We start from the raw sequence: 22,078 nt of genomic DNA, 5'->3' as shown, positions 1-22,078 counted from the left end.
TAACTGGTATTTCAGTGGTAGCTGTGAAGTATTTTTGTTCATATCTACTCTGATCTGAGTTTATTAATATACCTGCTTTTCATATTTTATAAAAATATGTTTGATGTGCACAATCAGAAGTGATTAGAAAGCAGAAAGATGGAGGAAACAAAACAACAAACTGAAGTCCCAGCTACCTAAAATGTCCTAGAATCTGGCAGGGCTTGGGGATAACGGGAATCTTTCAAAAAATAAAGCTTTTTGGTGATGAGGTTAGGAGTCCACAAAGCAAAAGTTAAATGGATATTAAAAAAAAAAAACTTGTAAAAATTGAGAAAGCTAGTAATCCTGAGAGATTCTTTGAACTATTCAGGAGATTTTCCCCCTTAGATTTGCTTCGTTGGTTATTGTTGACCTCTTCCACACCCCTTTCCCCACAAATGCAGCCTATACATTCCATTTTTTGTTCTTCTTAAAAAAGAAAATATAATAGCTCTCCCTCTGAACACTTGATTTTTCTTCATCAGTTGTCCCATCTCTTCTGTTTTCACCTAAGCTTCTCAAAGGCATGGTCTGTACTTACTTGTCTTCATTATTTATTTCCTTAACTCCCTATGCTATGTTTTGAAAGTGCTTCCATTAAGGTGAGCAAACTCCTAATTGCCCAGTCCTTTAGGGATTTTAAAATTCTCATCATTTTTGTCCTCTTGATATTCTACATAAAGATCGGTAACTCCCATCCTTGCACTATATTCACAGTGATCTATCAAAAAATTTCTTTCTTTAATCTCTCGAGGATAAAGTCAAACCAAAGCAAGGCCAATCATGAGCTGACCACCTCGGTCGAATCTGCTGCCTCCCTAGTTCCCCCCACACATATTTTATGTTGTAGTAATAGCAGTTAAAAATGTCTCTTGTGCCAGTTTATGTTCTATTATTTCCTGTGCCTGGAATGCTCTTTTCCACCCTGTTCTTTGTCATCTTTCAAAATTGCTCAGGATTTACCTCCTGCTTCCTTGGTCAGACTTCCACAGGTTAATCATGTCTTGTGTTTGAATCCATTATTTCTGGGTGGCTTATTTCAGATACGTTATCTCTGTGTGTTTCCCTCTAGGTTGTGGATGCACCGAGGGCAGCGTTTGGATTTTATTCATTCTCACTTTCTTTAGTATTTAGCACAGTGCTTGGTTGGCATAGATCCGTTGTCTGGTTCATTTCTGTTGAATGGAACTGCATGAGACTGTCAGCTTTGTGAGGGCAAACATTTTATGAATAAATGAATGGGCAAATAAGCCTAATTGGAACCACTTTGATAAGGTGCAAAAAGTGATAGCAGCGAAAACGAAATATATCTGTTGTCTCTATTTTTATTAAACAAGTGGTAAAGAGATTCTTATTCTCAGATGGTCTAGTAAAGGACATAGCACCTGACAGGAGAAAAATGCCTGGAATGAAATGTCATCTGACCAAAGGAGCCCAAAGGTGAAACTGTGGCACCTCTGGGCAGAATGTTTAATCTAAGTTTTATTGTCACATATATGGTAGCAAAATACCAGCAGGTAGCGTTTAGAGAGCCGTTTTCTGTGTCCTCTGATGCGTGGATAAGATCGGTCCGTTGTGTGTCAGTGGGTCCAGGTCAGATGACTGAAAACTGGGAGTGCTTGTCTCTTCTGCATTGTGTCTGTGCTGTGCAGGCTCTTCCTGCGTGTTCAGCCTCATCCTACGTTGATACATGTTTTGAATTACTGCAGTTTATGTTTTAGAACTGTCAATCAGTTTCCAGCTATTTATTATTCCGGGAATTTGAATCCTGCAGGATGGGCTTCCCACTGCGGTGGGAGGTGACTGGGAGGCCTGAAGCTCCCAGGTGCCCTTAGGCTTATGGCTTTGTAACCTCTGCCTCCTGGAGCTGCAGTGGTTCCAGAGTCACGAGAGTTCGGATACCATTTGGGTCATTTGGGTGAAATCTTTGGGTGAGTTTTCTGAACACGGTTAACTTGGCTGCAAAGGAAGCTACACCGCAGGCCTGAGGGCATTCTTCCAGCCTCTCTGTACACTTCCTGGTGGAGCTTTTGCTTTGCGCATGTTAGAGCCACGTGAGGACTAATAAAATCCCATAGCCTGGCCCTCCGACCCTCTTCATTTCCCCCCCACCACATTCTAATCGTAGTTTTGGTCTGAGGTTCAAGTGTGTTTTATTCTGCTTTTTTTTTTTCTCCCAGTGCTCTTTTACTTAAGTGTCTATTCTTGTTTGGCCGCCCATTTTATATCTCTTTTCTTCCTCACTCCCCAGTTCCTTTTAAAATTACTATTACTGTTATGTATTCCACATGCTCCAATTTGGAATTTTTTTTTGAACAGACAATAATAATGAGGACTCAAAAAACACTTTGACAGATTATTAGATCATTATATCCCTTAAAATGTTTCATTTTTTGAAAAGGTAATGTGTGGGGGAAGAAGGATGATGTATGCATCAGGTGAGCTTGGGTGGTGCGCATGGGTGAACACTGAAAAGGAAATCTCCTTTTCACCCGCATTCCTCGTTTCCTTTCTTTGGCGTCAGCCACAGGTGTTAGCTTTACTAACTTCGGTTTTATCCTCCTGGAGGTAGTCTGTGCCTGTATAGTCAGATTAATTTACTCTTTATAAGATTTAAAATGTGTATTTGGGGACTCTGTGGAGTAGTATTTTTATTTTTTAGAATGTGTGAGTGAGGCTTGGGGTAGTCACCCTTTATGAAGTGTGTGGTTCTCTATCATAAAGTTTTTTTGTGAAGTAAGTATGACCTTACATACCAGCATAAGGCTGTGTCTCGCGTATCTTCCACTCTTAGTGGCCAGACATGGCCTGTTTTCTGTTGTTTCCGGTTGTGCTGAGTTTCATACTAATTTTGACCTGGCCTTTGGGAACATAAAGTACAAGTTGCTTGATAGCAATTGAGGATACTTAGGTGACTAGATGTTTTGTTCTGTTATTCATCTATTTGGCAAAGGTGTGCTGAGCACCTCATCCTCCAGCTTGCACTCCCACCAACCACTTTATAAGCGCGTGTTGTAGTCAGGATTTGAGGCACAAAGGAGTTGCGATTTTCGCAGGCACACCGCACGACTTGCTAATAGAACCAGTCAGCATCACCCCAGGTTCCTGGCTCCCTGGCTTTAAAGACAATTCAGGACACTTTTACAAATGCGTTAGGACTCCGCCAGCTGTAGAGGTGGTCAGATGTGATCTGACGCCTGTTCTTTCCAGAAAGTCATAGATGATTACCCCACCGACCCCAGAAAACCTTTTAAAAGGCTCCAGTTAAAGATCTTTTTCCATCCTGTATTTCCTCATTTTTCAGTCTGTTTGGTTTTCAGTTTTCCTTTCCCACCTACTGTTCCTGCTCCAACTGCCCAGACAGATTTTGAGTAGATTTATGTTACTGATCCATTTTGCAATCTTAATGTTCTAATTCAAAACCCATGTATTACTGTGTACGCTATCTACATTCCTGGAAAGCTGTTCCGATAGAGTATCCTGGAAAATGACCAGTGAAGGCGTCTGGCATTGCTTTTAAGTCCTAAGGGAAAAAAAAAAAAGAAAAATTAAAAAAAAACCCAGACTATCTGGAAGAATTGTTAAAGCATAGAGCCATGAGGAATAACTTTAAGTCTCCACGATTGCTTGCTTCCTAGCACTTTAATTTGCGTGTGTCTAACTTTACCATCCCTTGTATCAGTTTTAATATAATAGCCAGTTATTTAACCAGCAAAAGCCAGTTTATTCTGGAATAGCCAGAGGATTTCAGTTTGAGATATGCAAACGATGGCAGACCAGTAGGTGAATCCAGAGAACAGGGAAAGGGACCTTGCTTTTATAGGGAAAAGGCCGGGACTTGAGAAGGTGTGTCATAACCAGAGTCCACTGGCAGAAGCTCAAGTCCAAAGTAGGGAGGTAGGTTGGGTTGCTCCAGTCTCTGACTGGTTGGGCTGTTGCTGGGCAGAGGGGAGTGTTCTTCTCCCTACTGGATGGTAAAGTAGGCAGCATCTTCCTGCTGTAGGCCTGCAGCTCTTGCTGTGAGAGTAATTGTGTTGTGCAGCAGGGGCCTGTCCATAGTCCTGTCCAGACTCCAATTTTAGCTGAGGTTTCTTTAATTCCACACTCTGCCTGTATTTAAACGGTGTACAAGATTACTGCCCTTGAATGGAAGAGGTTTGAGTTTAAGTGATTCTGCAGCTTCCAGTTAAAAGATGCGAGTTAAACTCAGTGACTATTGTTTTGACGCTGACAGTTGAGCACCCTCCCGCACACTTTTTATTCTTTCGAACTGCCAGTTGTATGGAAGATAGCAGTGTAATTTCTTTGACTTTTTGTTAAACATTTCTGAAAATTCCGTTGGCATTCTGCTTGAGACAGGTCTTTGGCGCCTGTCACTATTGGCGTAGCACCTACTCTGTGTGTCTGCTGTTGTGATGAGTTTACACTGAAAAAGAGCCTTTCCACCCAGAGGTTCCTGGAGTCCTAGATGCACGCACTTCAGTTTTGCCACAGTCGATGCTGGGTTAGGGGACAGCAGCGTACACTTAGCACTCTGTGTGGGTAGAAAGAACGAACTGTCTTGTACCAGAACAGGCTCTATCCTTAAGCCCACAAATGACCGTCCTGACAGAGGGCAGCCCTGTATTTTCAAGGTGACTTGTTCATACTCATTATGAAATGTATTCCTTAGTCTAAACTTTGGTAAACTCTACAGATAAGACGTTTGGACATATGCACAGTGAGTATCTGCTCTTGTGCTCTAGACATTTGTGAACTGATTTCACAAAGTATAGTAAACATGGTCCTGGTAATCTAGAAAATGGACTGAGTTTAAAGATGCCTCAGATGGAACACATATAAAATAGAATTCATCATTTTCTTTCTTAAAACTGGGTCTCTCCAAGTTTTCTTTTTACTTAACAGTATCACCAGTTACTTAGTCACCTGTATAGAAAGCTGGGGGTCAGCCTTGACTCCAGCTTCCCCATAACCCCTATAAAAGCTTGCTTTCTAAATTGACCTTGAATCTGCCACTGCTTGCTTTCTTGTGCTAACCACTGTATCACTTTGAGCCCTCATCATCTCTCCCCTGTATTTTTGTGACATATAACTCTGCTCCCTGCCATCAGTCTTGTTTCCCTCAAGTTAATCAGCTACTTAATTGCCAGGATGTCTTCCAAAAAATTTGATTGTTGTATTCCCTTCCTCAAAACCTGTAAGTTTCCTCCTGTTTCCTACAGAATGAAGTTCCGCCTCTTAATGTAGCGTACAAGATCCCCTCTGAGGTTCCGGTTTAGATACTCCTGACGCTGTCTGCTAGTAGATCTCTTGTGGGTACTCGTAGGTACCACTGTGCATTCTCACTGCTCTACCTTTTTAATGATGTCCCTTCTTCTTTGAGTTCTCTTTATCCTCCTTCCTTTTTCTGATTATTTTAGTAGGAAGCTGGATATCTAATAGTTGAAACTATAGAGGACAATTAGTTGCCTACATTTTGATTTATATTTAATACAGGTCAAAGTCCAGTCCTTCAAGATTATGGGTCAGCAGAAGTTAGCATGTTGTTTAATATTACCTGTTTTAACCTATGCATGAGGACTAAGAGGGTGCTGGAATTACTGTATATTTGGACCTTTAGCTGAGGTTAAGACTCTCCCAAAACCCAAAACCAAAAGAAGTGACATTCTGTGTTAGTTAGGATTAGGTCCATTTGTAGGTAACTGAAAAACTGAAAAAACAAACGAACGAACAAACAAAAACCCAAAAAACAGTGGCTTAAATAAAACAGGTTGTTTCTCTTGCACTGAAATTTCTAGGGCTATGCAGCCTAGCACCAGGATAGCAGTTCAGTTCAATGAAATCCTTAGGGACCTAGATCCTCTTCAGTTCTTTGCTCTGCCTTCCTTAGGATGTGTTCCTTGGGCTCATGGTGTAGGGTGGCATCTGTTTTCTAGGCAGTAGAACTGAGGAGGAGACAAAGCAGGAGGGCAAAGGGCAAACTCTGGCTACCTTTTAAGGATGATTCCCAGAAGTTGCCATGGAATTTCTTACTTTTAATCCCATCAACTAGAACTTATATACTCATTCTTAAATAGAAGTGGCCATGTATACAGTTACAAAGTCTTTTTCTATGGAAGAAAAGGAGAGGAGTTTAAAAGACAAATGTAAGAGAATTCATCCAAACTCTTTAGTCTGATGTTTAATCTGTACGTTCCTTTTTCAGTCCTTTCTGCTGTAACCACATGAACCCTATACATCAGCCAAAAGTCTTCCTGGTACCCTTAGCTGGGAATGATTGCGTGCTCTTCCAAATCTTGTTGCACTTTTCATGTCTGTTGCAGTTACGCTGGACTGTGTTGCTACCATCTGTCTACAGATGTAGCTTCCCTAAACCATAAGTTATCACCACAGTGGCAGTTCCTGGGGGCAGTGACCATGTCTTACATGTCTGCTATGCCTAGCTTAGTACCTTGTAAATAATTGATTCTCAGTAAATATTTATTGTATGAGTAAATAAGTAATTTTGATGATTTCTTGGTTTCTTGTAGAATTTTAGGAAAGGACAATGGATCAACCTAGTGGAAGGAGTTTTATGCAAGTATTATGTGAAAAATATAGTCCTGAAAACTTCCCTTACCGCCGTGGTCCTGGGATGGGAGTCCATGTCCCAGCCACACCTCAGGGCTCTCCTATGAAAGGTAAGAAAGATGGGACTAAAACATTTATTTACTGGAGCTTACTTAGGACATTAAACCAGAATGTTGTCTTATTTGCAAATGATTTCCTTTCTTTTGAATTATGGGTCTTTCTCCCTTGCTGTGAAATCAGTTTTTTGAAAAACCTGAAAGGACTTCTTTCCCTCTGGATCGGTCAAAAGACATTTTAGTTGTATTCACAGGGCAGGAGCAATATTTGAGTAATAATATTTCAAGGAACTTGGAGGATGTAAAATAGTAAAAGATTGACCAGTGTTCTCAATAACCTTACAGCCTATTGGATTACAAGATATTCACATTTACAAAGACACATATCTTTGTAAATAATATAATAACACAAGGTAGTTTATGTTGAGCCAAAGAGAGTTAATTAGTTTGATCAAGAAAGGGTTCAAAGCTATAAGACTTGAATTAACCCTTCAAGAATGTAGAATTTGGTTAGAGAGGAGATGAAGACATTCTAGGAGGTGGATTATGATGTGAGCAAAGATCTACAGCTAGATAAGTGTAAGATGTGTCTTATGTTTGCAGTTTAGCTTAGTGTTGCAATTAACTGATCTTGAAAGTAGTTCTTTGTAATTATGGGAGATTAATATTGAACAGTGCTTTAGTTCCTGTGCCCAAAGGTTACTGAGTGTTTGTTATCTCTCAATACAGTTATCTTATCACTCCATATAAACTGGAAGGCAGAAAGAAGTAGACTTCTTCCTTGGTCATTTTTTTTTTCATGATGCGTTCCCATTTGGAGGAATTGAAAAGTACTAAGTTGAAAAATCATATTATTTGAGGCCTCCATTAATAAAATAGTACTTTTGTGAGCCTTCATTTTATACCAAATAGGAAAAAAGTGATTGAATTCTAATATTTATCCTTTTTATTAGAGATAGTGTGATTTTACTGACACATATTTTTGAACAAACAGTAGTTTGACTGAATTCATTGAATAGCTTAAGCCTGAGAAACATTTCCTCTCATTACAATTATATATTTTTAAAAGTCTAATTTTCGCAAGCAACAAATTCTACATGGATATGAAAGGGGACTGACTGATGGATAAGTATGAGAGAAAGAGATGTAGATTTTTAAATGGATCCACGTAAGGGAGGAAGATTTTTTGAATGGTGTGAACTGGAACTACAGAAGTGGTTTAGCAGGTAGACTATCTATGGTTTGAGATAATTTTCAAAGGCAAAAAAAGAGGTGAAAATACATATCAGAGAAAAGAACTATCTGGAATGATATTTTTGAACTAAGTTAATAAAAGAAAAAATTGAGGCCAGGAAGAAGACGGTGGTAGTCCAGACACGAATCACGTGAATCTCGTGCTCAGGTGAGAATTTGGCAGCAGGGATGATGGCTCTGTTGCTGGTAGTCGAGATAAACAGTCCTGCTTGGGAGGTAAAGCCTCCAGGACTTCTTGGTGGTACTGGTCCAGTGCTTCTGAGATCCTCCTGGGTCACATTGGGCTGTCTCCCCGTAGAATTCAGGACCCCTGGGCCCCATAATATCCTGTATTTTCCAGGTCCTTGCGTAAGCTCACACAGTTTGGTCTTGATTCCTGGCGGCTAAATGTATGTACACAAGAATTAGGCTGACGTCGGAAGTGTTTTGTTTCCCCCGTGATTCAGATCGCCTCAACCTCCCGAGTGTACTGGTGTTGAACAGCTGTGGAATAACCTGTGCAGGAGACGAAAAAGAAATCGCTGCCTTCTGTGCTCACGTGTCGGAACTAGATCTTTCTGACAACAAACTGGAAGACTGGCACGAGGTAATATCGCTGCGTCTTGGTGAAATGCAGCAGTAACTCACTGTATTATCATTTGTGTTGTTATGTATGCTGCTGAATTCTGCTTCGCACTTGAGAGTCTTGTCTGTATGCCTCCATTTACATAACTGACTGCTTCAGCTGTTTCTACGGTGATTTTTAAATTTACTTTGTTATTGCTTATTTCTTTTCTGCTAATGCAGAAAGCACTGAGGAACATTATTCCGGGCATCAAGAGGTTAATAAGACCACAGCGGTTTAGACTGCTAACCACGCATTCAGTTCTCAACTTTTTCACTAGTTTACAGCTTATTCTCAGCTGCTACTTCAACATATATTGCTATAAATTGACATAAAAATTGCTTGAGCTTGAAACTAAGATTATAAAAATATTTATTCTTATTACTGAAATTTATTCCAAATATTTTAGATGTTTTCCTTATGTTATTAAGTCTTTTTGGTGATTTGACATAACTGATGCCTTTGACCTCAGAGTAACTCTAAACCAAGTTGCCCAGAGAAATAAAAGTATTATGACCATTATGTACAACATTACCCACCTGATTGTTACATTACCTGATAGAAGCTACCCTTAAGGATAAGGGAAAAATAGCTCTTCCTACTTGATTTCCTGCCTCAATTTAGGCTCTTATTTCTTGCTTGGACTATTGGAAAAGTGTCCTAATGGGTTTTCCTGCCTCCAGTTTTACCCTGCTCCCTCTAAGCTACCTTCTACACAGTTACCAGACTCCTTTTAATAAATGAAATGTGATTATGAAACTCTCCTGGTTGAAGTCCTTTAGCGGCTTTTCACTGCCTACAAACTAAGATCTGAACTCTCTAAGTGTGACTCTCCATCATACGGCCCTATGCTGTTTCTAGAGGTTTATCTCCACCTTTGACCATATGCTTTTCTTGCAGCTCATGATAAATCGTGACACAAAAAGCTTCCTTGCTTTTATTCATTCTGAATCTACTGCTTTCTTTCTCTTCTTGTCTACCCAGCCACTTCCTATGTATCATCCAAGACTTGGCCCAAGTTGCTGTTCCTCTGTGAAACTTTCCCCAGCTCTTACTTAGGCAGAATTAGATCATCCCATCACCTGTATCATGGTGCTAGGAAAGGATTTACCTGACATTTTTCCTGCCAGACTGTGGCTTATTAAAAGCTTTCTTGAATCATCAGCACCTAGCATACTAGGCGTTCAAATGTTTGCTGAATGCACTAATGAATAAATGATTGTATATTCAGGTTTGATCAAGACTACTTGCTCTTGTGAACTTTTCCTGTGATCTTAAGAAATTCACTTAATCATTCAGTGCTTCAGTTTGCTCACCCATAAGACAGGGCTGCCGAAAAAATTAATCATTGAGGCACTTGGCAGATATTAAATGTAATACAAATTCTAAGACAGCTTTCTTTAAGAAAAATCTGCCTATAACCTATAGTTTTCTTTAGCTTTTCTTATATTCATCTGTTTCATAGTCTTGTTTAATCTGGTAACTCTGCTTCCAATTATATTTCCTATTTTTATTGAGATATTTACCAAAATTCTTCGAGATGCAAGTTACTTGATTTCTAAGTCATATGTTAATATGTGCAGATTTACAGGGCTGTTCCAAGAAACAATCTCTTTTTGTACATGTAAATTGATTGATTGTTTTTCTTGTCCAAACAACTATTATAGTTCACTGTTCAACAAATTACAATCTATGCCTTCTTGGTCCTTTGAGATGCTTAGTTGACATGCATGCTCTGTCCACACTGCAGAGATGAAGAAAGAACTACCTTGTTAATCCTCCTTCTCCACAATTCCCACAGTAGTCCTGCTGCTGAGCCTCTGGTGAGATTTTTGACCTGCGTGGGTGACAAGTCAGACCAGATCTTCCCCTGAATCATCTCAGCTCCTGTGTTCACAGGCTGAGTCCCCTAAATGTGTTTCTTTGGGAGTAAAAATTTCACAAGAGGTTTTGTGCTTTGTGCTTTGACTACATACATAAACTTTTGCTAACTCGTAGGAACAGTTAACAGTGATGTAGTTGCTGCCTCAGAAGAACGATTTATGTCAACATGGATCAGAACACAGGGTTTATACTAGGTAACTCAGCCTCTTCTCTGCTTAGACAAAGGGCTACACCAAATATTTTCCAGCCCACGTTGACATATATAGGCAGAGGTTCACATGTTTATTTGTACTCTGTGCTCGGTGTGTATAATCCTGTAAGTGCTCTGTACTCTGTTTTCCAGCTGTTTTCCAATGAATATTTGTTGCTGCTACCCTTCAGGTTTCCATTTTTCAATTTATTTTTGTTTTCATTGTTCCTTTCTATTTTGTCCTTAGCCTTAACTGTTGTTACTCCCAGTCTTCCAGAATATATAGCAGAATACAGAGAGATGGGAATAATACTGGCAGTGAAAGAATATTGATTTTTAGAATTGATTAAACTCTTTGCCAAGCTTCAAAATGCCTCATAGGTCACAGTTTTAAGATGTTACATTTCAACCCATTACAACCCATATATTTGATTACCAAAAAGATCATTTGTCCCTGGCCATTAACTAAGTTTATTTCAGCCAGTGTTTGATACAGGAATGTGGTACAAAGTAATGTAGTTTGTTCTTTTAGCGTTTCTGAATGATCACTAATGTTAGGAGTGACTTCTTTTATAGTTTAAACTGCCGGCTGCTATATATCCAGAGACTAATATAAATGTGAGTGAGAAATGTAATCCTTTGTGGGCAGGCAAAGATTTGTCTCCATCCTTCTAAAACTGGGCATCTGTGTTTAACAGAAAGATGAATTTTTTAGCTTTTGACTTGAATTTTTTGGCTAAGTAGATTTTAGTCTGACCTTTCCCAAGGTATCTCTTTTTTCCTCCCTTCCTTATCAAAAACATTTTATAGAAGGAATTAAACGAAGCAGTTGAGAGGAGGGAGGAATTCGCCACTCAGGTGAGGCAGAGAATAGCTGGGGTATAAGTTACAGATTGTTATCTTACAACCCTTTCCCCATTTTTCTTAAAACTTTAGTTTCTTTTTAAAAGTCAGAGTAGAGGGTCCCCTGTTAAATCACAGAGACATCTAAAAGGTGATCTATGTGCATCTCCGTGTTTCTGCACGTGAGTATCCTCAGCTCACTCCAGCTAGAGGAGTCTTTTTTTATTTTTAGAATTTAAAAAAGAGAAGTCAGTATACTCTCCTAGACACTTGCTGAGTGTCCGCCTTTACTGTTAAGACGTGTTTCTGTCATAAATAGATATACTTGTGTAAGGAATGTCTTAAGTTCCATTAATTTAAGGTCAAAAATCCTTTTTCATTTTAACCTTTTAAAGAAGATATTTATTTCTAACATATATTACTTTTCCTGCTTGAATTATTAAACAGTAGTTTAATTTTTATCTTTTTAAGGATATTCTAGGACTAACAAGTCATGATTCTAAGTCTTTATTCTCATTGGACAGTAGTGCAGATACAGACCATGAAGACGATTACATCGTATATCTGCTAGCCTCGGGAATTCCTTCAGAAACCACTTCAAGAGCTCTGATAGTATCCATTTTGGGGGGAGTGTTTTCTTCTTTATTATAAAAGTAAAATATGAGGAGTGGTGGTTAGCAAAGGGTTTATGTTTTGTGTTTATTTAACTGGGGTTGTACTGTAGCGGTTATTCTTCATGATGTAATTGGAGCAAAATTCCTCATCATCTTTTTTTTTTCTTTGCCCTTGAAAGAGGTAAAGCAAAGTCGTCATCTTCTGTGTGAAAGTCCTTCCTGTCATTGGGATCCAGGTGGTAGAACGCACTAAAGGGTTGGTTTCTGCCTAGACTCTTTCGCTGTGTTGTGGCCACAGCGTAGACTCTAAATCCTAGCCATATATTCCACTAATGCTTAGTACCATTTGATCACAAAGAGATTAGACAGGAGTATATGTACAGACTGGTATGAATTCCTTACATTTTAAACTGAAGCCTAGTGTATTTTCTCTAAAACCTTATTTACTTATAAAATGAGAATAACTATGGTACTACATCAAGAAGGTTAGTGTTCGTATAGATGAAACACTGTATGTAAAGACCACGCCCTCTAACTTACTTCTCTGCACCTGTTTGCAGTCTGCTTCCCACTGATTTTAGGGCTCCTGAACCGTACGGTACGCAGCGCACAGATCTAACGTAAGGTGAAAACGGCTTTTCCTTTCCCATAGTCCTCAACACTGGATACCCTTTTGTCATTACTTGCAGAGCTTTGAAAAGAAACAGGTGCCGAGGTCCCAACCATGAAACTTACCCCACCTATGGTTCAGTAGTTTATGGTAGATCCTGGGAAACCAATATATTTTAAAAATTCTACCAATGATTTTAAATATGACATAAATGTGGTAAGATGTATAGCCAGGGCTGAGATATTGGTTCATTCTCTACCTATCCTATTAGTCATAGTTACATTTATTAAGTGGTTTTGTGCCATTAATTTATTCAACAAACGCTAAATGCCAGTCACTATGCAGTTGTGAACTAGGCTAAGTGCCATCCCTGCTTTCATAGAGTTTACATTCTGTTGGGAAGTAGGTACGGAAACAAGTTTCTAAAAGATGTACCGATCACTGTTAAGTGCTTTACTCATATATCTCATTTAATCCTGCCAACAATACTGTAAAATAGGTGGGTACTTTTTCTCTAGTTTGCAAATAAGGAAACTGAGATTTGCAAAGGTTAGGTAACTCGTCAAACCACACAGCTAGGAAGTACTGCAACCTCGTCTGAACCCAGGGTTTCTGACTCTAAAACCAATTCTAACTATTCTGTTCTACTCCTTTTCTCATAACTTTTAGTTACCACATTGCCTGGCCGTTTGATGTCTAATACACTTTACATTTAATACATTTACTGGGCTTCTAGCATTTATTTCATGCTTGTTTAAGCTAGTTCTTCATTTTTTTTTTCTGGTTATATTTATGATTTACTAGTTGTGGTATACTGGGAAGAACAATGGCTCTGATTTTTAAATCCTAGATTTGGCTTTTGTGACTCTGAAACCTTACTCAAATTATTTAACATCTCTGAGCCTCAGTTTCCTCATTTACTAAAAATAAAATAATAGTAGTTATCTTGCAAGTTGTTCAGAGAATTTAGTAAATTAAGTTCTATCAAAGAAGCTAGCACAATGCAGAGCAGATAGTGAAGGTCAATACTCAGTAATGCTCATTTCCTTTTTTTTCTCTTTTCTGCTTGCCACGTTGCTAGCTAGCTAAATCATTAAATTGATCGTGTTTTCTCTTTTGTAATATAGTTACAGATGCTTTGTATTTTTGAGTGAATGTATTTTAAAATTTGGTGCATCTTTAAACCAAGCTGAAACTGTTTTCTAAGTGATTATGACTAGGTAATCAATTTTGAATTCCTGAATTGTTACAATGTGGTCTTCAATAAAACTTCAATGAACCTTAATGTTGTCCTAGGGATGGGAGGAAGGAAATATTCAAAGAGAATTACTGTTTATGACCCATTCTCAGCTCTTTAGAAACTTGAAATCTAAGATGTCATCTAAAGGATCTTTTCTCCAAAATGTCATGTAGAGATATCAAAGTGAAAATCTTGTAGAGCAGAATCAAAAACCTTGCCAAAGGCAACATGGAAAATCTTTCTTTTATACCTTTAATTTCCAGTTATGCCACTATTTCATGGAAAGAGATTAACTTACTTGCCAAGATTGGTTGAAATTACTTATCGCCCTCTGTGGGTACCATCACTAAACAGGACCCCCTAATGTTAAATGGCCGTTTGCCTGGAAACCCACTCACTTAGGTTTTCTTGAATATGATTGCTGTCTAAGAGCTCTGATTACTGCCTGATATGCTTTTCTTTTTTTTTTTTTTTCCCATAGGTCAGTAAAATTGTGTCAAATGTTCCCCAGTTGGAGTTTCTAAACCTGAGTTCCAACCCTCTGAATTTATCGGTTTTAGAAAGAACGTGTGCTGGGTCCTTCTCTGGGGTTCGAAAACTTGTCCTCAACAACAGCAAAGCTTCTTGGGAGACAGTCCACACGATACTGCAGGAGTTACCAGAGTAAGCCCAGAGAGCATGATGGAGAGGGAGCTGTGTGGCCGTCTGTGTTAGTACCTAGAGTTACTGCTGAGCTCCCATCTCAGAAATTCTAGAACGGCAGATTGAATGGAGAATGAGGTTAGAAAAATGAAGTAATTAAATGAGGGTGTGAGGGTAATCTGGTAGCATTTTCATTGGAATACTTGTTCAGTGCTGAGTGGCACTAAGACATAGGATATGTCATCTTTTGACCAGCAAATATCCCTGAGAAGCACTTATCATTTCGAGATCAGCCCAGCCTTTTTCCATTTTAATCTTCTGATTACCCGATTCCAGAATTTTGCCTTAGCCCTTTTCTTTGGGGGGAAGAAAAATCATAGTGTCTCTAAAATATAGTAACACTCAGATGACTAAGTGCCTAGCTGGCATGATGGGAGAATGGACCTAGTATTCTTTTCAATAATTTAAGCAGGAAATTATACTTTTGTTTGTCAGTGTAAAAATGCTCTGTTTTGTTTGTATCTATCTTTGTATATGCACATAAATATTCAAAGGAAGTAGTTTAAAGAAATATATGGAGCTGTAGTCTCCTTGACTGTCCAAATATGGGAATTATCAGAGCCTTTCAGAATCTGGTCTCAACTCACTTACTCCATCTTAGTTTCTCACTCTGCCTCTGCTGAGATTGGTTTCCTCACTGCATGCACCATCTAGCATGGCATAGAATGAGCTTTTAAATCCCAATTCCACTTACTAACTGTATGACCTTTGATAAGCTAATTAATCTCTTTGAGCTCTGTTTCCTTGTCCATAAAATGGGCATCATCGTCTATAAGATTGCAGAAATAGAAATAGTCTGTGAAGCACCTGCCCAGGGCCTGACACAGGGTAGGAATTCAGCAAACGATAGTTATTATTTCTGTTTCTAAACACTTTTTCATGTTGTTCCTAGAATATTTTTCTATCTCCTCTCGACTTACGCAAGTTGAGCAACTACTGCTCCTTGGAGGACATGTAACCTTTCCCGATAAACTACAATTTCAGTTCCATTTCTGTATGAAGTACTGTTGTACTTGAACTTGGTGCTGCTCCACTTAGCACTTAGTTATTTAAGCACACAGCCAGCTCAGTCCTGGGTTATGTCATTCTCTGCTGTTGTACGTATGTTAGGTTTTGTCTTCCCAGCTGTATTTTAAGCTTCAGGAAGGCATCTTTGTATTTTCTCTACAACACCTAGCAGAGTCTCATACATAGCAGGCACTTTTTACTTTATTGAATGAATGAAAATAGGCGCAGAGTAGAAACTCAACTGCTTTAAACAATGAAATATTTCCTTTTTTTCTCTGCAGTTTGGAAGAGCTCTTCCTGTGCCTTAATGACTATGAAACAGTGTCTTGTCCTTCTATTTGCTGTCCTTCTCTTAAGCTACTACATATAACAGACAATAACCTCCAAGACTGGACTGAAATACGCAAGCTAGGGGTTATGTTTCCTTCGCTGGACACCCTTGTCCTGGCTAACAATCATCTGAATGCTATCGAGGAGCCTGATGATTCATTGGCCAGGTTGTTTCCTAATCTGCGATCCATCAGCCTCCACAAGTCAGGTGAGGTACAGGCTTGTTCTCATTCTACATGCAAATCGGTCTGAACTTATGCATGAAATACAGTGAAAGTATATTTCTTTCAGTCATAGCTCTGCCTTCTTACAGGGTGGATTTCAAGAGTGACATACAAATGCCTACTGATTAGCTAAATTTAAGGCATTCATTTTCATAAATGCTCTGATAAATACCAATATTTATCAAATATTCATTTGACATAGCATGTATTAGCTATTAATATTTTATACGTTTAAGAGGTCAGGCTATGAAAGGAGTGAAATGAAATTGGCGAATTGGATAGTAAAAGGCAGAGTACAAAGAATTACAAGCTAGACCGTTTTGTCTGGATTTAGGTTAAGGAATCCCAATCTGCTCTGCCTCTCACGTGCTCTCTTTTCTAGTGTTTACATGTAGTTGATTACCAGTTTGTTGCCGTCTGATTCCATTTATCACAGGAATGAATATTTTAGCCTATTTTTAAAAATTAATAAACCTTATTTTTTCGAGCAGTTTTAGGTCCCAGCAAAATTGAGCAGAAAGTACAGAGTTCCCATGTACTCCCTGCCCCACTGTCAACATCCCAGCACCAAAGTGATGCGTTTCAGTTGAACCTACATTGACGCATCATCCATAAAGTCCATAGTTTACATTTGGGTTCACTCTTGGTGGTGTATGTTCTGTGGGTTCGGACAAATGTGTAATGACACGTATCTACCACTGCAGTGTTGTACGTAGTAGCTCACTGCCCTAATCATCCTCTGTGCTCTGCCTGTTCACCCCTCCCTCCCACCTAATCCCTGGGAACCACTTATCTTTTAACTGTCTCCATAGCTTTGCCTTTTCCAGAATGTCATATAGTTGGATTCATACAGTATGTAGCCTTTTCAGATTGGCTTCTTTCACTTGGTAATATGCATTGAAATTTCCTCCGTGTCCTTTCGTGACTTGATAGCTCATTTCTTTTTTAGCACTGAATGATTATCCATTGTCTGGATGTACCACGGTTTATTTATCTACTCACAAACTGAAGGACATCTTGGTTGTTTCCAAGTTTTGGCTTAATTACTAAAGCTGCTCTGAACTTCCATGTGCAGGTTTTTGTGTGGACCTAAGTTTTCAGTTCATTTGGGTGGATTACAAGGAGCACAGTTGCTAGATCATGTGGTAGGAGTACCTGTAGTTTTGTGAGAAGCCACCAAACTGTCTTGTGAAGTGGCCGTACCATTGTGCGTTGCACCAGCAGTGAAACAGAGTTCCTGTTGCTTCATATCCTCATCAGCATTTGGTGCTGTGAGTGCTTTGGCTTTTGGCTGCTCTGATAGGTGTATAGTGGTATCTCGCTGTTGTTTTAATTTGCATTTTCCTGATGGCACATGGTGTGGAACATCTTTTCATATGCTTATTTGCCACCTGTATATTTTCTTTTTGGCAAGGTGTCTGTTCAGGTTTTCTGCCCATTTTTTAATTGGATTGTTCATTTTCTCATTATTGAATTTTTAGAGTTCTTTGTATGTTTTGTGTAACAGTCCTTTATCAGTGTGCCTTTAGCAAGTGCATTCTCCCAGTCTATGGCTTTTCTTCTTATTTGCTTGGCATTGTCTTCTGGCCAATTTTTTTTAAACGACTACATAGGTAAAAATAACTCTAACCTATAACTGAAAAAATATAAACAGTTTATTTTGCCATAGAGGTTATAAGAGAATTAACTTTTAAAAACCAGTGATTTGCATAAGGAGGCTGTTTATTTCACACCTTGACACCCCTTGAGCTAACTCTGTTCTTCCTCCTCGATGGCAGTGCCACTCTGAAGGGAAGAGGACAGTTGTGACTTGGGGTAGCTGTGCCCCAGAGCCCTCGTAAATTGCTCCTCTGCCTTTACCTGAAGGTTGATAGGAATAGGAAGGGACTGCGCTGCTCTCTGCAGTGGGTTTAATGTGTTGTAAAACTGACCAGCTTCATTATGGCAGGAATGTTTTCCCTCCCAGTGCCAAGTACTGACTTGGATGATACATTTGTTCACAGCCATAGGAAGCGTTTCCTTTTAGGACTGAACAATCTTAATGTGTTGCATGTTTTCCTTCTCAAGGGCACAGGTCTTTTGTTTTTGATTTTGTTTGTTTTGTTTATGATCATTTTAACCTTTCAGAATTTATTAATTGAAATCATTTTTTTGGCTATGTTTATATTCTTATTTGTGTGCTTTTCTGGATTCACTTAAACAATGTATTTCTCAAATTAGGTTTGCAGTCCTGGGAAGACATTGACAAACTAAACTCATTCCCTAAACTTGAAGAAGTGCGGTTGTTAGGAATTCCTCTTCTGCAGCCATACACCACCGAGGAGCGAAGGAAGTTGGTAGTAGCCAGGTCTGTTGTCTTGTTTATTCTGCTTTCTTTTCTCAGAGTGTTGTTGTTTCATTAAAGGGTAATAGTGGGTTAGGGGGAGCACACTGTATGTTCATCCATCTCTTGAACATACTGTGCTTGGAGGAGCTGCTTCTGTAGCTCCCAAATCCTGGGAGAAAAGGAATGCAATATGATAAGAAAAATGTAAAATATAATTGGCTTGCCAAGACCACTGAAAAATTCCTTCACAAATCTATTTTTATACTTTTCAATATTTATAATATTTGAAATCCTATTTTGGGGTCATGAAGAAAATGCAGGTATAACAGGGAATCAATTCTATTTTATTTCTCCTTACTTTCTGCATTAACATCGTAGTCATTTCAAGTGTAAATACCTGACAGTTGGGCTGTTCCATTAGTGTGGAACTTAAGAGAGAGGCATCTGTGTTTTCTTCTTTGATTCAGAGTGACTTAAAGGGGACCACCGTGTGGTCGCCCTCCTCCACCTCCTCCCCTGCCTTTCGTGTCTCAGCCTCCCCCAGACTGCCGAGGTGTCCCACAAGGGTTTATTATTATGCACCTTTAGCAGCAGTAAGGTTTGGCTAAGATGTAAAGGGAGCTGTGATTTGTTCTCTCGTGTACTATACATAGTTGTTTTGACAGGGGAAGAGTAGGCTTTAAGTTTCCCTAAAGAAAAGTGGCTCTGTAAACAGGGTTTTGGTCTTTCTAACCAACTAATATCTAGCAGATCTTTACTGCTTTCCAGTTGTTAACATACACATCAATATCTCACTGAAGAAGTAAATTTCAGCATATTTTTCTTCTAAGAAGAGTAAGTCTTGCGGTAGGCCTTGTACTTTATTTTATTTACACAACTGTTTCATAAATATAATAAATGAATTCCTGGACTAGGTGACCAAATGGTACTGACTTTTCTGTAGACCTGTGCTGCCCAGTATGGTGCCATCAGCCACGTGTGACTGTCGAACACTTGAAATTATGGCTAGTCTGAATTGAAATGTGCTCTAAGTGAAAAAAATACACACTGGATTTTGACGTTTTATGTGGGGGAAAAAAAAAAGCAAAGTATCTTAGTTATTTTTTAGCATTGGTTATATGTGGAAATGATTATATCCTGGATATATTGCCTTAAATAGACTATTTTATTAAATATTAAAATATTAAACTAAATTATTAGTTTATTATTATTAAAAAGTATTGGTTTATTATTATTAAATATTAAGGTAAAATATTAAATATTAAATCTCATCTGTTTTACTTTTACTTTTAAAAATATAGCTGCTAGAGAATTTAAAATTACATACGTGGCTTGCATTATATTTAAGTTGGACAGTGCTGCCTAGAATCTTATTTTGAAAGGTGAGGTATGATTATAAAAGGTCAGTGTCACATCCAAAAATGAAACTTTAGATATTTTTGGTCCTTTTATACTTTATGTAAAAGTGAGTTCATGTCAGTAGTTGTACCCACGTGAGTACATCAGATGTGTCCTTTCAAGAGAGTAAGATGGGGCATCAAACCAATAATTTTATTTCTAAAGCTATAAATATTTTTAGTGTCTCAAAATGTCTCTATTTTGTTTTTTACTTATAGATTGCCATCAGTTTCCAAACTTAATGGCAGTGTTGTTACCGATGGCGAGCGCGAAGATTCTGAGAGATTTTTTATCCGTTACTATGTGGATGTTCCGCAGGAAGACGTGCCATTCAGGTAAAAATCCCCCATCAGCTTGGCCACACTTCAGCAGGTATTGAGGCAACTGAAGAACTGTTGTTTTAGAGCAAAATTGAATAATTTGTTATTGGACCCTCTTGGAGGACTTTGGCGATAGGTTAGAGAATAAAGGAAGGAGCATAAAAAGCAAACCTCTTTTATCTCATTTTCCACAGTGTGTTTCTTCTAGCCTTGCACTTGTATTAAGAATGGTCGGGTGAGTAAGTACTTGACTACTTCTAATGGCCCTGCTCCATGTCCCATGTCATCCGTCCTCTTGATCCCCTTCTGCAGGAGCACATTTTCACCTGCCCCCAGACCTGGTCTCCTCTTTTCACATTGCGTCTGCTTTTAGGATATACTAAGTCCCGCAGTTTGGAAGATTTGGCAGATGTGCATTAGGTTGAGAGACTGTGAGAAAGGGCCTAGAAGATGGACTCTGGAGGAAATCTTAAAGGACTTAGGATGGTTGAATATGAAAAGAAATACCGAGGCCTAAATTAGCAATGAACCTTTTAAAAATATGACAAGTTAATATATGTTGTTTGGTGAGAAACTACCGTTAATACTCTGTAAACGTCAAAGGAAATGTAACAGGTATGATGTAGGTAAATATAAAAGAAAGAACTATCCCCCCCCCAAAAAAAAACCAGGTTTCTAGGTGTTAGAAACTAGAAGCAGTAACTCAGGTTATATTCTTTTCTTAATGACTTTAAGAATACTAGGAAACCCCATTTGACAAGAGGACTTGCAACAAGATGCAAGTTAGGACTGAATGTGAGTCAGATTAGTTGGTCCTTTTGGTTACAATTCTGTGATTCGAATTCATTCTTACTGAACAGCATTTTTTCCCCACAGTTATCTATTATGTACAGATTTTAAGGGGGTTGACATTCTGTAAAGCTCAATTGGTACTGTTGATTTTTTGTTTTTGGAAATTGATTCTTCTGGAAAAAAAAGATTTTGTGGTATTATCAGTAGAATTTTAAAACGTAAGTGTTTAAAAACGTTAGACAAATTAAGTAAGGATTTTGAAGATAACCTTTTAAAATTAGCTAAGAATAGCTAGGTGGGGAGAAACATTACTCTATCTTTTAACATAACCCATAAATATTAGGTTAAACTGCATGAAAAAGTTTTAGGTTAAAAAATGATCTGATAGCTATAGTTTCATGTGATTCAGTCCAACATATTAATAGAAGAAATACACATTCTGGCTTTGAACATCAATCTGTCATTATACTTTACTTAACTTCCAGTCTCCTGCAAGAAGTAGTGTATGTTTAGGCAGTAAATTGTTTTCTGTCCATGATGGCATCATTCTCCTAAAGTGGCCTCTGTAGTGGTCAGTGTGCTTGAATGCATGTCATAGAGGTCATCGTTAATCAGGGGAGGAATTTACTGGAAGGATATTGAGAAACGAAAAGAATTATTAGGTAGGCTGGAGAACCCAGCTTAGACAGGAATCAAGGGAGGCAAGGGTAGCCAGGGTTTCAACTTAGAATCTGCTTTATATATTTCTGTTGGCACTGTCGTCTCTGTTAGACACCACCGTGCTGGACTTTGCACTGAACCCTTGCAGCCACATCATGGACTTTCGATTTCCCCATAGTGCTGAAAGTAATCTCTCACTGACCTTTGCTTCATTCCCTCGGGTCAAAACTATGCGTCTGACCAATTGATTGGCTGTGTCTAGGACATGTACCCACACTGTGTCTCCCAAGAGATCAGGAGAGAGATTATCTGCTCCACTTTGGCTTCTGCATTGAGAGGCAGAATTTTGCATCTCCTGATCTTGGGACTTCCTCCCAAATAGGAATGATTTAGCAAAAAGAACATCTCCTATAGTCTGACACTTTGACTGCA

General features: G+C 38.7%; 1 protein-coding gene across 1 annotated transcript in view; it reads left to right on the top strand.

Annotated features, from left to right (window-relative positions):
- TBCEL (tubulin folding cofactor E like) overlaps window positions 1-22,078 on the top strand; it is a 56,905-nt gene that overhangs the window by 9,615 nt on the left and 25,212 nt on the right. The window contains exons 2-7 of the mRNA XM_031670400.2: window positions 6,552-6,701; window positions 8,348-8,487; window positions 14,368-14,549; window positions 15,878-16,134; window positions 18,371-18,497; window positions 20,093-20,209. Of these exons, the coding sequence (XP_031526260.1) occupies window positions 6,569-6,701; window positions 8,348-8,487; window positions 14,368-14,549; window positions 15,878-16,134; window positions 18,371-18,497; window positions 20,093-20,209 (956 nt within the window). The 5' untranslated portion in view covers window positions 6,552-6,568. The remainder of the gene's footprint in view (window positions 1-6,551; window positions 6,702-8,347; window positions 8,488-14,367; window positions 14,550-15,877; window positions 16,135-18,370; window positions 18,498-20,092; window positions 20,210-22,078) is intronic.

This window comes from Vicugna pacos, chromosome 33 (genome assembly GCF_048564905.1).
Source record: "Vicugna pacos chromosome 33, VicPac4, whole genome shotgun sequence".
NCBI classification, from domain to species: Eukaryota; Metazoa; Chordata; class Mammalia; order Artiodactyla; family Camelidae; genus Vicugna; species Vicugna pacos.
Note: the sequence above shows the minus strand (reverse complement) of the source record. Positions and strands in the feature narration are given on the sequence as shown.